At 52.8% G+C, this 20246-nt stretch overlaps 2 protein-coding genes across 2 annotated transcripts in view; both read right to left on the bottom strand.

Moving 5' to 3' along the window:
* RHO (rhodopsin) lies at positions 7514-12587 on the bottom strand. Its single transcript, NM_214221.1, is given in 5 exon segments — positions 7514-7727; positions 8560-8799; positions 8906-9071; positions 10318-10486; positions 12227-12587. Coding segments are annotated over 5 exon segments (1047 nt in total). The 3' UTR covers positions 7514-7616.
* Positions 19103-20246, bottom strand: part of IFT122 (intraflagellar transport 122) — a 73353-nt gene continuing 72209 nt past the window's right edge. The window contains 2 exon segments of the mRNA XM_021069363.1: positions 19103-19549; positions 20032-20196. Of these exon segments, the coding sequence (XP_020925022.1) occupies positions 19460-19549; positions 20032-20196 (255 nt within the window). The 3' untranslated portion in view covers positions 19103-19459.

Raw genomic sequence — 20246 nt, 5'->3', positions numbered from 1 at the left:
ATCCCACTGCCTCAGTGTCCACACCTGCCCCCAGGCCACAGCTGGCCTCAGTATCTCAGGAAGTAGCAGTTGAGAGTTCCCACTGTGGCACAGTGTGTTAAAAACCCAACTTCAGCTGCTTAGGTCCCTGCAGAGGCTTGGGTTGGCTCTCTGGCCTGGGAGCTTCTGCATGCTACAGCCTTGGCCAAAAAAAAAGAAAAAGAGGTAGCAGTTAGAGGCTGACCAGTGGGTTGACACCACCAGGTCAACCTGTGGTCTCCCTTTGTTTTATAAGAAATGATTTTTAAGGGATGAATGACCAATTTTTAAATAAAATTGCTTATCAAAAGTCTCCATAAATAAAGATAATGTCCACTGGGAAAATGGACAAAGAAACTGAATTCACCAGAAAGGCTGATAAACACAGGAAAATATTCTTGACTTTTTTGGCACTCAGGTATATTCAAACTGAAATGATGAGATAGAATTTGAAGGCAAATAGTTGGCAAGGATGCAGGGAGCCAGGCCCAGGCTGCATCTGCCAGGGGTACATCTGGGTGCAGCCTACTTTGAAAAGGTATTCCCTTGAACTCAGTAACTCTACTTCTCTCTCCCAGAGTGAATTAATTGGAAAAGAAATAATTGCTGCATTATTTCAAAAAGGAGAAAAAAAAAAACTTCCAAATGAATGGCTCAGGGCCTGGCTGAATTAGTCCCTTACTGTAGAATACTCTGCAGCTATTTAAAAAGACAAAATGACAGGAGTTGCCCTTGTGGTACAGCAGAAACGAATCCAACTAGTATCCATGATGATGTGGGTTCAATCCCTGGCCTCACTCAGTGGGTCAGGTATCTAGCATTGCTGTGAGCTGTGGTGTAGGTTGCTGCTGTGGCTGCGGTGTAGGTCAGCAGCTGTAGCTCCAATTTGACAAAATAATAGCCTGGGAACCTCCATATGCTGCACCTGTGGCCCTAAAAAGCAAAAAATAATAAAATAAAATAAAATAACAAGATGAAACTAGCATAACACTGTAAGTCAACTAAGTGCCAATAAATTTTTATTTTTTAAATGACCAGGTGAATGGAGTTCATGCTGTGTTGCAGTGGGTTAAGGATCTGGCATTGTCTCTGGGAGACGAGGGTTCGCTCCCCAGCATAGCACAGTGGGGTTAAGGATCTGGCGTTACTTCAGCTCTGATGTAGGTTGCGGCTGTGGCTTGGATTCAATCTCTGGCCTAGGAACTTCCATATTCTGCGGGTGCAGCAACCCCCCCCCCCCCCATGACGAGGTGAATTAAACAAGGATGAGATAGTATTTCACAATTCACACTCGGTAGAACAACAAATATTAAGATGTCCATTGATACCAAGTGTCCAGGATGTGAAGAAATGCATAGCCACTGGGAAGATAAGTTGGCAGCCACTTAGAAAGCACTTTAGTAACGTCTACTATGACTAAGACGGATTCATGCCACATCCCACCATCACTCTAGGTATAAATGTGAGAGAAACTCTTACACTGATACACAGTGATACTCACTGCAATCTTCGAAAAGATTCAAAACAGCCAAAACGCCCACCAAGAGAAGACTGGACAGACAAATTCTGGTATGGTTACATAGTGGAATGCTATATACCGCAGTGAAAATGAATAAAACAAAGTGTCCATAGAATATGCTCCCTTCTTCTCAGGAGACAGAACTCGTGCGTATGTGTGTGCGTGTGTGTGGTGAGGGCACAGGAGACCTGAAAAGATTCAACCAAGGAAATAGCAGTGGTTACCTCTGAGGAGGGGATAGGATTTGAAGGCGAGAGGTTTTGAACAGAGTTGCATTTTTCTGTCTGAGGTCTTATTGCTGGGATTTTTCCAGGAGACTCTCCAGCACCAGAGGTCTGGATTGTGGGAAGCAGTGGTAGCCAGGATGTTCCAAAGTGAAAGCGCCTAGCGCCCTTCATGGCCCCCACTGCCATGGGTGAAAGTTTGACCTCTCTAGTCTGGCTTAAGGGGCCTCCTTTCCCCTGGAGCCCCACAGCGCAACCACACTGAGGCTCTTGGGACAGGTGAAGTGTTGAGAACTGGGCTCTCCCCTTTATGTTTCCTATATGTGTTGGATTGATGTGAAAATGGCCCCAGTTTTTCAGCCCTTCCCTCATCTATGCCCATTTGCAGTGTAAATTTCTAGATCCTCCCATACACCTTAAATCTGAGCTGACCCTGTGGCTTGTTTTGACAAACCCAGCATGGTGGAAGCGATGTTATGCTAGTCCCAATCCCATGTGAACAAGCCTTTTGGATTCCAAGGAGTCCACGCCCGTCACCTCTGTGGCTCAGAACTGCCTTACCTGTCTCCCACACTAGCCTTGAGTTCTGGGAGGGAGTTGGGGTGGGCAGGGCTGTGTCTGTCTTGTTCCTGGGGGTCTCCCTGGAAGCCAGGCCAGCACCTGGAATGCAGTAGGTGCTCAGCACCCATGGCTATGGAAACACCAGTGTCAGAGCCCAGATTGGCTGAGTGGAGCAAGGCTTGAAAACCATCTGCAAGAACCACACTAGAGCAGGAGAAGAGATGAGGCAAAGAGGCGTATGGAAGCTGGTGCAAACAGGGGTAGCAATTGTGATCACATTTCTAAGAATTGAGAAATAGACTTAGTGATACAAACATTCCCACGAGTTCATCTGTAATCCTGCTCCAGGGTTGTGCCAGGATAGAGCTTTGCATTTGGAGGGAAGAAGTTCTAAAATGTGCTGCATGATCTAAAAATTCTCCTAGAGGATTGCCTTTTCACAGGGAAATGAAAATTGTGAGAATCAGGCTGCTGGAGAGCGGACAGGCTGCCTGGTATACTCACGAGATGCTTTTACTGAGGCCTGGATGGAATTTAAGTTTTGCCAAAAACATTTTTTGCCATCTTGGAACAGTGCACAGGGTTATCCTATGTGTGAACTCACAGTCCCGCAGGGTACATTTTGGAAGTCTCTGAAGCAGTGAGCGAGCGTTCAGTGTGGCTCTAGCCCCTGAGCATGAGGACATCTGTGACTTTTAACAATAAAGGCATAGAGGGCAGGGTAGGAAGAGCTGTCATCTTCAATGTCCATATTGATGTCCATTAATACTGTTGTATTAATACAGGAAAAAAGCTAAGGTTCAGAGAGGATTGCACTAGACCTTCCTGAGCCCAGTCACTGGGCTGTAACCTGGAAGCCATGACTCTAAAATAACTGGTTTTGACACAAAACCAGGAGACCATTCTTTCATGAAACCCTTCAAGTCTGGGTTGTGCAACGCTGGAGAGGCAGCATGGGAAAACCTATGCTCCTTCTTCATTTTTTAATTTTTTTTTTTGGCCATACCCACAGCATGTGGATGTTTCCAGGCCAGGGATGGAACCTACACCACAGCAGCACCTGGGCTGCAGCAGTGACAACTCTGGATCTTTAAGCTGCTGCGCTACAAGAGAACTTCAGTCTCCTTCTTTCTTGACACTCTACCATTCTCTGCCCACAGACTTGACCTCATGATCCAAGTAGCTGCTGCAGTGCTGGTCATCACGACCACATTCTAACCACCAGGAAGGAAAGGCAAGAGGACATGGCGGACCCCTCTAGTCTCTGAAATGCACAACCCAGAGACTGCACATATCACTTCTGATTATTCTCCTTTGGCCAAACCTGAAGTCACCTAAATGCCATTGCAGGTGTAGGAAAAGCTGGGAGATGAAGTTTTGTGTGGGTGGCTAGGTGCCCAGCTAGAACTTGGGGTGATAATACTAAAAGAGAAAAAGTGAATAGATACTGGGGGCAGTTGGCACTTGCCTCCCCCTCTCCTGAGACCCCTCCATTATTTTAATCTCTACGCATCTGTCTCCTACTGTACCAGAGGCTGCCCTTTGAACGTGGTTCATGGGTCTGGGAAGGGAACTCACGCTTACTGAACGCCTATTATGTACCTCATCTTTTCTACCAATAATCTCAGTCCTTCTGACAATTCTGCCAATGGGGGTCATTCTTGTTTAAAGCTGAGGGGCCTGAGGCCTTGTGAGGCTCAGGGCTTTGCCTGAGGTCACACAGCTGGGAAGGGCACCCACTGTTTCCCTAGGGCACCTTAGGGTGCCAGGAGTGCATGTTTCTACTGGGGGGCAGGGGCCGATCAGTCTCTGGGTTGTGCATGTCAGAGACTAGAGGTGTCTGCCATGTCCTCTCCCTTTCAGTCCTGGTGGTTGGAATGTGGTCGTGATGACCAGCACTGCAGCAGTTACTTGGATCATGAGGTACAATCTGTGAGCAGAGCAGGCATCAGGTCCTGATGCCCTGGGATGGGGTTCATGCTGTCTCCTCCCAGAGGCAAGATCAGGGGTGAGAATGCTCTGTGACCCTGAGGGTGCCCAGGTCACAGCCCAGAGACTCACCTCTATAACCCATCTCTGAATGCTCAGCATGTCCTGGCCTAGGGTCGGCTTCCTTAGATCGGGTTGAGTGGAGATGCCATTGTATACAACAAGCCTTTCATGCACCTGCTGGCTGCCTGGAGCCTGGAGATTAGGTGGGTAACATCCTCTCCCTAGCCCGAGTCAGCAGCTCTTTGCCTTTATATATGGCAGGATCCCCATCAGTGACTGTCAAATCAATTATAAATTAAGAGAGTAAGGAGGCTTTCCTATCTACCAGGAAAAGCCAGAGAGTATTGTGGTTTAGAATAATTTTTTCTCTGGATATCGTGCTGAGACAAGCATACCACTCCTCAGAATAAGTGGACTGGGCTGTGGGGGAGGGGATGGAGCAGTCTACAAGGTAGACTAGCTAAAATGCAACTGGCCCTCCCACTGCTATGCCTGGTCCAACACAGCATCTGCATGTAGGGTGAGACCTGTGGGGACAGCTGTGGGAATCTTCCTGTGTCCCCACTGTGGCAGGGAGGACTGGACTAGCCAGCATCACCGACCAACAGAGTCTTTCCCCTCTGGGCCACTGTTGGTTCCAGCACCCCTGCCTCCCACCATCCTCCTTCTGGGAACAACACCCTGGGGTTTCTTTGAGCTCCTCCTGTCCCCACCCTTGGACAATTTGGTTTATGTGGGGTTAACTCTACCTTGGGCTGCAGGGACAATCAGGTGACCCAGGCCTGGTCAATCAGAGGATGAATCCCCATCCCGCGCCGGTGAAAGGCTTAGGGGCTCGGTAACCTAAGCCTGGCCAATAGAGCCCTACCCGGGACCTTTGCTGGAAGAGATGGGAAAGAGAAGCCCGCTTTCTGCAGGGCTTGCTGAACCTGGAATTCTGGTGGCCTTTCTGCCACATCTTGGGAATAGTCAGCCTTGCCTGAAGCCAAGAGGAAAGTGCAGCAGAAGGGGAGACAGAGAAGGCATTCATGTGTGCCCGAAGCCCTGAGAGTTTCATTTATGGGAGGCAATAATTTCTTCCTTTTGCTTCAGTGCTATTAAGTGGGATTTCCTGTCATTTTCAGCCAAAGGAATCCTGACGGACATTAGCTAGGAAGATAGAGCAAAGAGGGGTGATGACAGAGGTCCCAGCTATTACTTGCCCTGGCACCCCCACCTCCATGACCCTGGGGGGCCTCCTTCTCAGGCTCCTGCCACCCTTTCCCACCTTGGAGGATGAGGGTAACCTGGGAGCTACATCTCCATCCTGTTTGTTCCCCTTGCAGATGAGGACCCCAGGAGGGGTTTTAAGATTGCTTTTTGCAGATATGGAAGCTCAGAAAGGTGACACAATTTATTTGCTGTTCATGGGTCACCTGTGTCTCTGCCTCCAAAGTTAGGGATTTTCCCATTCCATGGCCTCCCCCCTCACCACCTCACACCCCCAGAGGACTCTGATGGTTGCCCAAACAAGGCATCCCAGGATCAGGGGTTGGGTGATTATGGCCCAGTTTCAATCCGTCCTGCAGATAAAGAGCTTGAGAGTAACAAAAACCCACCACCATATGCACCAATATAGAAGCTGAGCTTTTAATGCCCCAGGTTGCATTGTCTCTAGGCAGAGCCAGGGGAGTTAGAGCTTCCAGCTTTGGTTACATGCAGCAGGACATGTCAGTTACTGAGGTGGCTCAATTCTGATGCCCCAGACTTCCAGCCAGCTTTGCAGCAAGGACTGTCCAGAGTGGAGAATGGCCTGGGGCCACTGAAGCCTCACCCAGCAAGGGAGCCGAAATCTGAGACCTGTGAACCTCCTCAGGGAAGGTAGGCCCAGCTAGATTTCCCACTCTTTGTTTCTAAGCTCTCTGGGACAAGGGTGACACTGGGGACTCAGCACTTCATTAAATGTGGGAGGGTGAGCATAGCTTCTAGAAGCTCCGTACCAGAGATGCTGTGGCTTGGGTGCTGGGCAGGAGAGCAAGTGGTTTCTAGAAGCTGAGAGAAAAGTATGTTCCTCTACAGAATGCATTGGGAAGGAGTGGCCCCAGGCCCAGGGCTCCATGCTGGAGGTGAGACCCTGGTCCCAGAACTCCAGTCCCCCGATGTTGTTTTCTCCGTGTTTGTTGTTTTCTCAATGACTGCATTCTGCATTTCCCTGACTGTCCCTCCCTGTGGCCCAAAACCCCCAGCCCTAGTCTGGCCTTGGTGCCTGGATTTTTTTTTTTTTTTCTTTTTTGGCTGTACCCGTGGCACATGGAAGTTCCCAGGCCAGGGATCGAGTCCAAGCAGCAGCTGCAATCTACATAGCTGTGAAAATGCCAAAACTTTAGCCCGCAGTGCCACACAGCAGGAACCCCCTGGCTATTTTTTTAATAACTCAATGAATTTTATTATATTAATAGTTGTACACCATCATCACAACCTAATTTTAGAAGATTTCCATCCCAAATGCTGAGTCCCCACTAATTTTTAAAAACCTGCCAAGGCTGGATGCTCAGGGCCGTGCCCAATCTCAGAATGGTCACTATCAATAGGAAATGATCATAGTATTGCATTAGTTATATTAATTGATAGTATTCATAATGTTAACTACAATCTGTACAGCTCTCTACCATTTACAAAGTGCTTGTGCACACACACACGCAGGCATGCGAGCCTGTGCACACACACACACACACACACACACAATGCTCATTTGATCTTCACAGCAGCCGTGGGGGGATTTGGGATTTCCATTTTTCCATTTTATGGGGAAGGAAGTGAGGCCCAGGAAAGGAAAGACTTGTGCTCAAGTTCATGAGCCGAGGATGAGTGGCTGCTGCTCCTGCTGCTAAGGTGCTTGCGAAGGACAGACATGCTCTCCCTGCCCATTCATCTCTCCACTCACTTCCCATTCATTCCTCCCGTCATCCATCTAGCATTTATTAAGTACCTACTATGTGCCCCACTCTGTGCTAGACACTTATCCCTAAGCTGGGACACTTTTCCAGAGCAAGAGTTCTTGTGTTCCTGAGAGACGAACTGGGGGGAGGGGTACAAATCCCACCAGCTTTTGAGAAATTAGGACTCCAGATCTGCCACCCCCACCAAGTGAGGAGCCTCATATTTTTCTCTCATTAAATTTTGTGTTTGTTTGGTTGAAACTCAGGGACCCTGTGTGACCTGGTTCTGACAGGTGCGGCTCCTGGTGGGGTGGCTGTGGCTGGGATGGGCAGGGGTGGGGAGACTCCTACAGAGCCGCAGAGCCGCAGAGTCCTTGGCGGGGCTTAGGCTGGTGCCACCTGGCTGGTCTCTGTCTTGGAAGTGGTGGTGGAGGCCTCGTCATCACCCAGTGGGTTCTTGCCACAGCAGAGCGTGGTGAGCATGCAGTTCCGGAACTGGAAAGAAGGGCGTGAGTCAAGGTCAAGGGCCCCCAAAGGGGAGGTGGCAAACTGGTGAGATGTGCCTCCACCCCTTTCCTGCTTCTGGCCCTTCTGGCCTCCACTCCCCTCTCAAAGGGCTCCCTGGAGGGACTGAGCCCCCGTAACCCCACCTGGAGGGGCCAGGACCAAAGCTGAGGAGCTCCATCACTGGTGACTGTCCATGCTGCCCTTGGTATACCAGGGGCCATCTGTGAATTATCTCATGGAACCCAGGAGTTTAAGGTTCACCCTTTCTATGGGTGAAGAAACTGAAGCCCAGAGAAGGGAAGTTACTTGCCCAAGATCACACAGCTAGAAACTAGCAGTACTGGGATTTGAACCAATGTCTGCCTCCATGTTTTCTTCTCTGGATTTTGGATTCTACAGAGAGACCACTGGTTTCTGTTAAAGGACTGCTTTATCCTTCATCCTTCAGCTCAAGACATTTTAGCTCTCTCTTCAGCTTTGCAGAGACTGGCACCTGTTCCCAGGCTTAAGACTTTGACTATTGGACTTTTAAAGCAGGCCTCCAGAACCATATGAACTGGCACTTCTCACTCTCAAGCCAGTATCAGAGTCATCTGAAGGGCTAGTGAGAAATGCAGGTTCCTGGGCCCACCCTGAGCTTCTGATTCAGCAGGTCAAGGTGGGGCCCAGGAACCTGCATTTCTCCCAGATGACTCCCATGCTGAGGGGGGAGATCAACTCTACCCATTTTGCAGGTGGGATGACTGAAGCCCTGTCAAGGATTAGGCTTGTCCTCCCGTGGCCTAGAGGACCTGGACCCTCCCGCTCCACCAGCAGGCACCTGCTTGTTCATCATGATATAGATGACGGGGTTGTAGATGGAGGCGCTCTTGGCAAAGAAGGCTGGGATGGTCATGAAGATGGGGCCAAAGTCGGAGCCCTGGTGGGTGAAGATGTAGAATGCCACACTGGCGTAGGGCAGCCAGCAGATCAGGAAAGCCACGACCATGATGATGACCATGCGAGTGACCTCCTTCTCGGCCTTCTGTGTGGTGGCTGACTCCTGCTGCTGGGCGGCAGCCTGTGGGGACACAGGGTGAGGTGTCCAGAGTGGGGTTGCTCTGGGACAGGGGCTTGGCTCCGCCCAATCAATGCACACGTCCCCAGTGCCCCGCGAGGAACCATACCTCCTTGACTGTGAAGACCAGCTGCCCATAGCAGAAGAAGATGATGACCAAGGGGATGGAGAAGTGGACCACGAACATGTAGATGACGAAGGACTCATTGTTGACCTCCGGCTTGAGTGTGTAGTAGTCAATCCCGCACGAGCACTGCAGGCCCTCTGGGATGTACCTGAGGGCATGGCACAGCAGGGGGCAAAGGGAGACGTGTATGCGAGGGACTTGGGAACAGGCCCCAAGGACTAGAGTCCGGGCTCTGCCAGGCCACCTGCTCTGTGGCCGGTCTCACTCTGGGCCTCGCTGTAGAATGGGGATGAGAAACCCTCTCCTTGGCTGTGTGACTGTGAGAGTCAAATCAACTGAGAGGGATTCAAATGCACCCGTGCAAACAGTGTTGTGTCACTGTTTGTTTGGTGCCGTGAGACCTCGATCTTTCCGGTCTCTCCCTCCCAGTGCCCCACACTGCTCACCCGCTGCCCACTGCCCGCTGCTCGCATGGCATCTTCACCAGGCCCACGGCCCCCAGTGGCTGGAGGCCAGGCCCTGGGCCATGCAGGGCAGAGGTTGGTGGGGACAAGGGAAAAACTCCCAAGCTCTATACTTGAGGCAGTTTGTACAAACCCGGGTCTTAACTGACAAAACCGTAACAGCATTTTCTAGGCCAAAGAGGGGCCCACAGGGTAACTAAGGGATCTTTGTACAGTTTCTGGAAACAAGAGGCCCCAGGGGGGTGTGGTTAGGACATTTCAGTGACTTCAGAGGAGAATGACTGGACCAACCTCAGAAAATCCGTATGTCTGTTAGCTGTGCCTACAAGGACGTAACTGGGTGAGACTGGAGGAGCCAGGGAAGGGGGCCGGAGTTCATGGGCTCAAATTCAGCAAGGGACAAAACATTAGCCCCGAAAAGACCAAGAGGAAGAACAGGGAGCGAGATGGGAGTTTCCTGGAAGCAGTGGAAAATCCACAGTGTCACTAGCCCACCTTCCCAAACCACTGTCTGCCCAACCCCCCTCTTAATCTCAGTCCCATTTAGAGCTGATGGCCTAGAAGCTGGACGGGACCAGTTCCCAGGGGCTATAGTGTCATACGTGCCCAAGGAATGTTCGCCCTTCCCAGGTGCTGAGACCTAAGGTCAGAAGGCACTAGACCAAAGAGGATTGGAACCTGGCCTGGCTTAGTTGAGGATTAGGGGCACAGCCAAGGTGAACAGTTGGGGCGTCTTGGAATCTCCTTGACATGGGGACTCAGAAGGTGGCACCAGCCCCATAGCAACATTAGGGGCTAACCCTCTCTTCCTCACCCTAAACCTCAACCCCATGACAGTTGCCAGCTCGGGGCCTAGAACCAGATGCCGCCTGGCTGGAGGGCCCTTTGAAGAGCACCAGGGACCCTGCCTTCCTTTCTCAGTACCATTACCTGGACCAGCCGACGAGAGGGGGCGCAGCGCAGGCCAGAGCCATGACCCAGGTGAGGGCCAGGCCCATGATGGCGTGGTTCTCCCCGAAGCGGAAGTTGCTCATAGGCTTACACACCACCACGTACCGTTCAATGGCCAGGACCACCAAGGACCACAGGGCGATTTCACCTGTAAGGCAGTCAGCTGTTGGTCAGCTCACCCCAGGCCTGGAGCTGCTTAAGGACAGAGAGCTCCTATTCCATGGAGAGAGGATGGTAAGAAAGGCAAGGTCCTTGAGTGGAGGGGCCCAGGGGTCCAGAGTAAGTCCTAGGAAGTTAATTTAGAGCTCTGGGTTCATGAGGGACACAAAAATCAGGTCACAGGGTCATGGCTGGACTGGGAGCTCTAAAGGGAGTTTTTATAGAGCAATGTGCCCTGCACATCTGAAGGGCACAGCAGAGGCATTGTTTCATGGAAGCTGGGGTTGGAAGGCCTCCCTTCCAGGGAAATGAAACAACCTGGGCATGTGGGACCCCTGCCTAGGAGCCAGGAAGCTGGATACAATTTTGCTCAGAGAAGAAGTAAGAAATGATGGAATTCAGGCACCTTCCTTGAACAACACCCCCCACCCCGCCCCCAACCCCAGAAACTCAAGAGAGAAGGTGGCCATAGCATTGGCCAACCACAATGGGACATTTCTGAGAGTCAGAGGGAACACCAGTGAGAATTCCAGGGCAGCAGTTTGGCAGAGGCGTGCCTGCCTATATGTGCCACTCTTCTGGCCTGAGATTGGGTGATGTGTGTCACTGAAGGTGACAAACACCCAGTGATGGCTACAATCCCTGGGAATGGGGATGAGGCAACATCCTGGATATATGCGGGAGGCAGAGCATCCCTGTGGCTGGCACTAGGCTCTCCCATCATCCTGGTCGTTTTGTAGTAACGACCTCCCGAGTCTCCTGCTTGCCTAACAGGCTTTGTGTCCCCAGTGGGACATTCCTGGAGCTAAGCCAGTAGACCAGGGCTCTGGTCACTGCCCTGCCACATCATCAGCTGAGTCTTCCTCTCTCCACACCCCAGTTTTCTCACCTACTTAATGGGTCTGAGGCACTCAGTTTTTCCATTAAAGAAAATACTTTAAAAGTACTGCCCAAAAGTTCCCATTGTGGCTCAGTAGTAATGAACTCAACTAGTATCCATAAGGATGCCAGTTCAATCCCTGGCTCCCTCAGTGGGTTAAGGATCTGGCATTGCCATGAGCTGCAGTGTAGGTTGCCAACATAGCTCGAATCTGGCATTGCTCTGGCTGTGGTGTAAGCCCACAGCCATTTTTACCCCTAGCCTGGGAACTTCCACATGCCTCTGGTGTGGACCTAAAAAGACAAATAAATAAAGTACCACCCGAAGCTACAGATAACCACACGGGTCTAAAGTCTCCCTACGGATGGCTCCGCATTCAACCATGACAGGCTGGAGGTGGGCTGTGACCAAGTCTGATAGATGCTGGGGTAGGGTCTGAGCCCATCGCCCAGTGCAGGCAAAGTCTAGACTGGAGGACTGGGAAGCCTCGTCCTGCCCAGGAGGGGAGTCCCATGCAGGGGTCTCTCCTGCCCAGCTCTATCCTTGTGCCTGGCATGGGTCTGACCCCACACAGCTCCTCCGGGGAGAAAGGGAACATGGCCTGAGGGGCTACAGAGACTTGAAACTCAGCTTTGCTGTTGCCACGATGTGACCCTAGCAAGGCCCTTGACTTGTCCCACCCTCAACAAATGGCAGCCTGGCTCAGATCACTGAAGTGTTTGTTGATTGAGGGCTTTGGATAATGGCCTGTCAGCCACTACCCCTAAGGCTGGGGCTGTGCCCAGATTCCTGTCATGCTCCTGGCTCCTTTTCCCCCTGCCCCCCCCCCCATGGCATCCCAGCTCATACCGCCCAGGGTGGCAAAGAATCCCTCCAAGTTGCATCCTGTGGGTCCGAAGACAAAGTATCCATGCAGAGAGGTGTAGAGGGTGGTGGTGAAGCCTCCGAAGACCATGAAGAGGTCAGCCACTGCCAGGTTGAGAAGGATGTAGTTGAGGGGTGTGCGCAGCTTCTTGTGCTGGACCGTGACGTAGAGCGTGAGGAAGTTGATGGGGAAGCCAAGCACAATCAGCATGAACATGTAGGCAGCCAGCATGGAGAACTGCCATGGCTCAGCCAGGTAGTACTGCGGATACTCAAAGGGGCTGCGCACCACGCCCGTCTTGTTGGAGAAAGGCACGTAGAAGTTTGGGCCCTCCGTCCCATTCATGGCTGCGGCCCCTTGTGGCTGCCTTGCAGCTGCTCCAACCCAAGGATGCTGCTGAGGCCTGAGCTCGGCCACGCAGGGCTCCGGCTAGACGACTCTGGGCTCTGACCGCCCCCCCCAGGCCATTATAAAGTGACCTCCCCTCCCTAAGCTCTGGGCTGAATCAGCACCTGGGAGATTGGGGGCGTTATTAATCATATTAATCCCCACGGCTGCAACTGGGGCCTAATTGGCTTCCAAGAGGGGCCAAGGTGACTTGAGGTGGAAGGCTGTGGGCAGGGAGAGGAGATGCTTGGGACCCTGGGAAAGGGCCGGAAGCCTGGCCCAACTCTCCTCTCCCTGAGGAATCTCTGCTGTCTCAGCCAGTGGCCTTGGCCTGGCATTGGGACCTCTGACTCCATGGCCACTTCCTTTTGGCTTAGTGCAAGCAAGCCTTATCTTCCTCCCAACTGCACCACGAGCTTTCAGAGGGCAGAGGCTCGGGTTATTCTGCTCTCAGCCCCTCACCTACTCCTTCCTGGCTCAGCCAGTCACCAGACACTGACCCTCACCCATCTGCCAGGTTATGAGCTTCGAAAGGGCAGGGGCCAGGTCCTGCCAGCTTTGACCTTCCCAATGCCAGACACATAGCTCGGCATCTCCCGGTAGCTCAATAAGCATTTATTGCATTGAACTGAAATTCCCTTGCTCACTCATTCAACAAACATCTATGTGTAGGCCACTGGGGACATGAAGCCTGAGGAAGGAGGAGGACTCCCATGGCAAGAACAGCCCCCATCCAGGGGTGGCGGTGGTCTACATGCAGGAAGTATCCAGGAAGGCAACATTTTGGGAAGGAGGCCCTCTGCCAGGTCACCAAGTAGGGATGGATAGCATTGACTAAAGACAAAGGCTGGCAGAGGCCTAGGGCCCAGCTGGCCTGGGGCCACACATGGGCTGGGGCCATTCTGGTAGAGCTTAGTGCCAGGGGCATTATCAGGCATGGTGGGCAGGTCTCAGGGACAGAGAGGTGGCTCAACAGTCCCCAAAGATGGACTGAAGGAGTGAAGATGGAAGAAGGGATGAAGGAGGGGGAAGTGACAGAAGTAGGGAGGAGTCAGAGGGTCTCAGGGCTCCCGAGACAAGACCCTGCATCCAGGAGGATGGTGGTAAGCCCGTGCTGGGCACAGGTCTCTGCAATGAGCACAGCAAGTGTGGTCTCGGACACTCCTGTGTGAAGGGCAGGTGGGCCCTGGAAATAGGACTAGCTGACACTGTAGCACCCAGGGCACAGCCTGAGACGTCAGGTCAGGCTGGACTGGGACAGGGGCCTTGGATGCCATGTGATGTGAAATGCCATGAGGGCGGATCCCAGGACAGCAGGATGAGTTCCAGGGGTAAATGGAGGGGCTCAGTTCTGGGGGACACAGTGGGCAAGAAGGCCCAAGTCTCTGCCTACAGGAAGGATCTGAGGGGGTAGTGAGGGCCCCATGAACAAGTAATGAAATAAAACAAGGATAGGTTCAGAGGGTGACCCTCCAAACACACAGCTGCCTAGAGCAGCCCAGAAAGGCCTCTGAGAACCCCATGATGGAAGGAGTTCTAGGGGTGGAGATGTCCAGGGAGAGGGAGCAGCAAGTGCAAAGGCCCTGAGGCTGGGAATACAATGCGAGCAGGGAGGCATCTCAGTCTCTGAGACGCACCCCTCAGCCCTCTCCTGCCCTTTCTCTTCCCCAGCCCACCTGGGGATCCAAACCCCTGCTGCCCCGGGCAGTGTCAGGCTTCTGCACTGAAGCCTGATGCAATGTGCTTTGGGGAAATGAGCAAGAGATAGGTGTGGCACTTGAAGGGTAAGGCGCTTGCCTAGTGATTAGGCCCATGGCTAATGAGGTCAAGGTGAAGGGTTTGATTCTGATGCAGGCCCTGGTAGCCAGATAGATGTTGGATACCCTGGGTCAAGACCAGTCCACCCTATGTGAGCTGGGCTCAGCCCTCAACCTTCAACCTCAGGACCTTGCTTGTCACTTCCCAATGCTCATGACAGCTTGGAAGCTATTCATTCAAATTCCATTCATGTGTTTTCTGTCTGTCTCCCAGCCCTTGGGGGCAGGCTGGGGTCTATCTTGCTCACTGTGGGGTCCCAGCGCCCACCTCAGCATGAAGCAGGACCATGTAAACCATTGCCCTGAACCTGAAAGAGCTGGCATTTCTTTTTCATTCACTGAAGTATGCCAAGGCCTGGCACATAATAGGTGCTCCACAAATGTTTGTGGACTGAGGGGAAGGATCAAGGTTATGTCAGGAAATGCTCCCCTTCTCCAGGACTCGGGTCCACTCTTTGTGAGAGTCTGATGATCCCACATTCACAAGGTGAGGAGATGGAGGATTAAAAGCCATCTCTGACATGACAGAATTCTCTTCTGTAAGGCAGGTCTATTTTTATTATATTATTATTATTTTGCCTTTAGGGCCACACCCGCGGCATATGAAAGTTTCCAGGCTAGGTGTCAAACTGGAGCTGTAGCCACTGACCTAAGCCACAGCCACAGCAATGCCAGATCTGAGCCATGCCTGCAACCTACACCATAGCTCACGGCAACACCAGATCCTTAATCTACAAAGAGAGGCCAGGGATCAAACCTGCGTCCCCCTGGATACTAGTAGAATTTGTTTCCACTGTGCCACAACATAAACTCTCAACTTTTTTTTTGTTTTAATGCAATTTATGTTCCGAGGAACAGGCTCACAGAGTGAGCAGCAAGGTCATTAGAAGTCACCTACTCCGACCTTCCTTGCTGAATTTTGCAGGTGGGGAGAGACCAAGGCCCCCAATTGGCAGGGAGTTGCCCGAGGCAGGTGACAAAGCTGCCTGGCCACACTTCCCTCCCCTGCACCAAAGATAGCTCTCAGGAAGACCTGCTGTCATTCATACCATGGTGCCAAAGACAAAAGAAGGTTGCACTGGGGTGGAGGAAGAGGCCCCCAACTGAGTTGCACAGACTGGGGTGGCACCGGGGCTCAAGGCTGTGGCTCTCAGTCCCCATGAGAGCACAGGAAGGCCTGCTTCCCTTCTCAGTTCCTTAGGACTAGGAAACTCCAGGCATCCATGCCCACCTGTAGGGTAAATCTGACCTGCCTGCCCCATCAGAGCCTGGCTCACAGACCTTGGGACTTGACAGTGCAGGGCTCCCGGTCCTTCCTCAGTCCTTTACGACAGAGGCTCTGCAGCCACAAGGCTAGGTGGGCCCAGCCCTCCCACCTCAGTTTCCTGTTCTGGATCAGTGGGCATTGCTGCAAGTGTCACCCTTTTCCAAACTGCCTTCAGGTCTCAGCTCCTAACTCACAGCCTTGGAGAGCTTCCCCCAGCTCTCCACCCCCTGTCCATTTCCTGCTGGGTACTCTTTACCATCAGCAGTGCTCTTATTGGTTTCCAGACTCCTGCCCATCTCTCTCTAGAAGGCAGGGTCAGTTCTTTGCTGTATCTGAGCTTAAAGCCCAGAGTAGGTGCTCAATAAACATTTGTCCAATGAAGGAACATCTGCTCCTGGCCCTGTCAGGAAGCCTCAGCCCCTCTGATCCCCAGGGAAACGAGGCTGCTCAGCAGAGCCTCAACAGAGGCCAGGTGTCTAGCCTTCCAGCTGGAGTTCTCATCTATGGTCAGGCTGTCCAGTGAGGGGCACAGAGCAGGCTGAGGGCCAGGTCCAAGTGTGGGTGTCCTTCTGAGCCACTGCCCCGTAGGCCTTCCTCCTGGCCAGGATGAATACAAGAGAACAAGATGTGAGGAGTGGGGCCGGGGCGGGGCCAGGTGTAGGGCTCCCATTTGGCTGTGAAGGATTATGGCTTAGTGGGCAGCGCACAAATAGCCCTTAAGCCCCTGCATGGAGGTGCCGCTTGGTCAGCAGCCTCCACCTCCTCCCTGTCCTCCTTCTCGGCCTCCTCCCTAGCCTCCAGTCACTGGCTTAGCCCCACTGGCCGTGTCACCACAGCTGAGCGACCTCTTAAATGGAGCTGAGAATGTCAAAGGGTAAAAAGAAGAGATCAACTCCCCTCTCCCATCCTCTCATCCTCCCTCCCCACTTCCTTTTCCTCCTCCTTCCTTCTTCTCCCTTCCCACTCCCTCTCCCACCCCAACATGTAGCCTGGGCTGGGCCCTGGGGGCAATTAGATGAATCCTAGACAGTTCCTGTCCTCAAGGAGTTCCTGGTCTCAGGAGGCAGCAGACAAGGGAAAAACTAATAACCATGAAAGGGGCACCTGCCATGGGAGCCAGGGGAGTGAGATGCAGAGCAGGAGGGAGGGGAGGCCCCAGCCCAGGGAGGGGAACAGCTGGGCAAGAGTCCAAGAGGAAGGCCAGCTGGTCTAGAGGCTCCAGGGCCTGGGGACAGGGCAGCAGGGGAGGAGGCAGGCCTGGGAGTCTGGGTGCGAGCTGGCTGCCAGGGAGGCTCCTGAAGTTACCAGCAGGGTAGGGGCATGGTTGGGCTCCATTCTAGGAAGATGTTCTGGAGTCTGGGTGGAGGAGTAGCAGGGAGGTACCTGGCCCAGGGGGAGAGCCCCACCCATGGGTGGCCTCTCTGCTGGGGCTCCTACCTGACCAGAGAGCAGGGCTGGCACACGTGGAAGGCTGTATGGTATCCACCACAGGCAGTAGCCTTGGAGACGGGGTAGCTGCCCACCTGTTCGAGAGCCATAAGGGGCTCCCGGCTTCACTTGCTGCACTGGGGGAAGAGGTGGACCCCAGCTGGCTGAGGCCGGGCTAGATCCAGGTCCACTTAAGGTCTGGCCAGGGGCTCTTTCTGGGCCACCCAATCTCCCCTTCCTCCTTCCAAGAATGTGGGAACCATGCTGAAGACTTGGAGACAGAGGTCAGGTCGAGTTGCAGCCATTCCTCTCTCTAGGCCTCAGTCCCCTTTGAGCCAGGTGGGTGTCTCAAGGCCCCGTGGTGCCTTCCTTACCGCAGCATGACCCCATCAGGGTCATTAGACAGACTGAGGCCTGAACCTCAACATTAGAGTCGGAGAGCCTCCTGTATAGATCATCAGATGGCCTTGGACAGAGAGCTGCACCTGGTCAGGCCCTGTCCAGGTCAGGCTAGGAGAGCAGCAGGCCACAGCACTTATACTCACAGAGACTGTGCCTGCCTGTGACTCTATCTTGGCTCAATAAATACTCGTTGAATGAAAGAAGAGAATGTCACTGAGCCTGGATCTCGTCACCAGAACAATGGGTGCCCTGAAGACGGCTGATGCACCCAGGGTGCTAAGGTAGGACTTCGGACCCAGGCCTCCGGAGCTTGGCTTCCCTGTGGCAGCAGAGCCTGGCACCACACACCCTCATCTCTTTCACTCAGTTGAGAGGATGCTCTCTGGAGTCTCAAGTTGCCCCTCCCCCACCTCAAGCCATGGACCATCTGATCTGTCACTGTGATTGACGCCTGTTAGGTGGTGGGGCTGTTTTCTCCCTCTCCCCTCTTTTTCCCAGCCACATGCAAGTGATTTCAGTTCGAGTAATGCGCTAATGGAAATCCTAACACATTAATAAATGTTTAGTGAGAGAGCGAGCGTGCATGATCGTAAGTAATTAGACACTCAACGGAGGAGTTCTGTTGGCACAACTGTCTGGCTCCCTTTCTTCATTCTCCTCCATCATCTCCTAAGAGATGCAGAGGGAAGCAGGGAAAGGGTGTGGCAGGGGGCCAGCTCTGGACTCACCATTGTGTGGCCTCTGCAGCCACTCCCCTCTCCAGGTTTCCAACCATCTTCATCCCTCCAATGGGGATATTTGCCCCACTCTGCCCACTTCGAAGATGCCCTGTAAAGTACCAATATCTAATGACCAGGGTGGTTTTCCACACTTTTCCTGACAGCCCAGTTCCCTTCCTCTTGCTGTCAGGACTTTGTATAAAGCACAGGATTGCTGCTGCCTCCTGGGCAGGTAGAGAGGCAGGTGAAGAGACAGACTTCCCAGCCAGGGCCCCAGGACCTCTGCCCGCACCCCCACCCCCCAGCACAGGGCCGTGTGAGAACTGACATGACTGACACAGAAAAGGTCCCCAATAAATGTCAGCTTCCCTCCCCAGCTTCCCATCTGCCTTCGAGCTGCCAAGTTGGACCCAGCTGATGCTCAGGGGAAGGGAGCCTCAGAAGGAACCCAGCCGCTCCAGGAGCTGAAGGAAGAGGAAAGCCTCAGGTTGGGTTGGGGGGCTGGGTAAAGGTGGGTGGGAGGGGGGCCAGGCCCCAACTGGGAAGCGGAGGGTACGCTTCCAGAGCCCCTGGGGGGGGGGCCTCTTTGCCATTTTCTTTAGAGCCAGGTATCTTTTTATTTCGTCAAGATACAGCCCTGTTAAACCAAAATAAATAAATAAATAAATTCTTTAAAAAACCTGTTCCCTTACCATTCCCATATTGCCATTTCGATTAGATTACATTTTAAGAGCACACAAACGTAATGTTCCTCTCAGATCAAATTAGAAACAGGTGCACTTTTGCATAAGGAAATTAAGTTGCAGACAATATGAAGATTTGCTAAAATGCAGACACTGATGAAAATAAGTAGCCCTTTTATTTGTAATTATTGAGGCAATCTGTTCACAAAGTGTACATGTTAATGGTCTGACAGATCTGTGGACTCCAGCAGGCTGCCATGAACAACTCAGAGTCGTTTTGAAAGTAACAGATTTTTTTTTCTTAGAAAATATATGTACATTCTCTTCTCCATCTCCTGGTGCTATTTACAAGGCACGAAATGCCATAAATAGGAATTCTGTGGTTACACAAGGCCCCTCCCTAAAATACAAACGTGATCTGGGCAGAAGACACATTCTGACAGTTTAACTCTCCTTCAATAGCCCAGCTGACTGCAAGGCAGCCGGGAGGGAGCAGTGGTCCTGAGGGTGCTGGTCAGGGGCTGGAGTCGTCGATGCGCCTCCGGCAGTAGGGGCAGCAGGTGTGCTGAAGCACCAGCAGCTCGTAGTCCTCCGAGTGGAACATCTGGAGAGAGACAGCCAGGACTCTAGGCTGCAGCTCTGGGTGCCCGTCAGCCCCGAGCCTGCAGGGACCACTGCCCTTCCAAGGGTAGGTGACTTGGCTGCGAGACAGGGCTACAAACACCATATCCAGGCCACCTTTGTCTGAGGACTAGAAGGGAGGGGGAAAGGTCTGGGGCCCCTTTTTTGCTAAATGAAGTTTATTTAGCACAAATAATGCACAAAAGGTGCACTGCATTCGCCCAGCCCTCCTGGATCCAGGGCAGGAACAGAGAGCAGGGGGTCAGGGCAAGTCCACTCCAGAGCCCCCAGAACACATGTGAGAAGAGGGAGGGGGCAGGGATGGCCGAGACTCTTTCCCCAGATCAGGGCCTTGGCCTTGGCCGTTGACAGATCACATCTGCTACTCCCAGGTGCCCGGCCTCCCCAAGGGGACATCTGGGAAATGGAAAAGCAGAGAGGTGCTGCAGGTAGCGGGCAAGGTACCTGGAAGCATGAAGGACACATGGTGATGGAGGCGTCAGGGAGGAGTGAGCGGAAGTACTGCCATTGCAGGGGTGGTGGCCAGCGCTTGATGAGGACGTCCCGCCGGCTCATGGAACGCAGCACGGAGCGGTTCACTACCACAGGCACGAACTCTGAGCCACCTTGCTATGGGGCAGAGGGTAGAGGGGTGCTGGTGCCCTCACTCAGCCACACTT

The sequence above is a fragment of the Sus scrofa genome, chromosome 13, assembly GCF_000003025.6.
Source record: "Sus scrofa isolate TJ Tabasco breed Duroc chromosome 13, Sscrofa11.1, whole genome shotgun sequence".
Lineage (NCBI taxonomy): Eukaryota > Metazoa > Chordata > Mammalia > Artiodactyla > Suidae > Sus > Sus scrofa.
The sequence above is the reverse complement of the archived record's forward strand: the minus strand, read 5'-3'. Positions and strand labels throughout refer to the sequence as shown.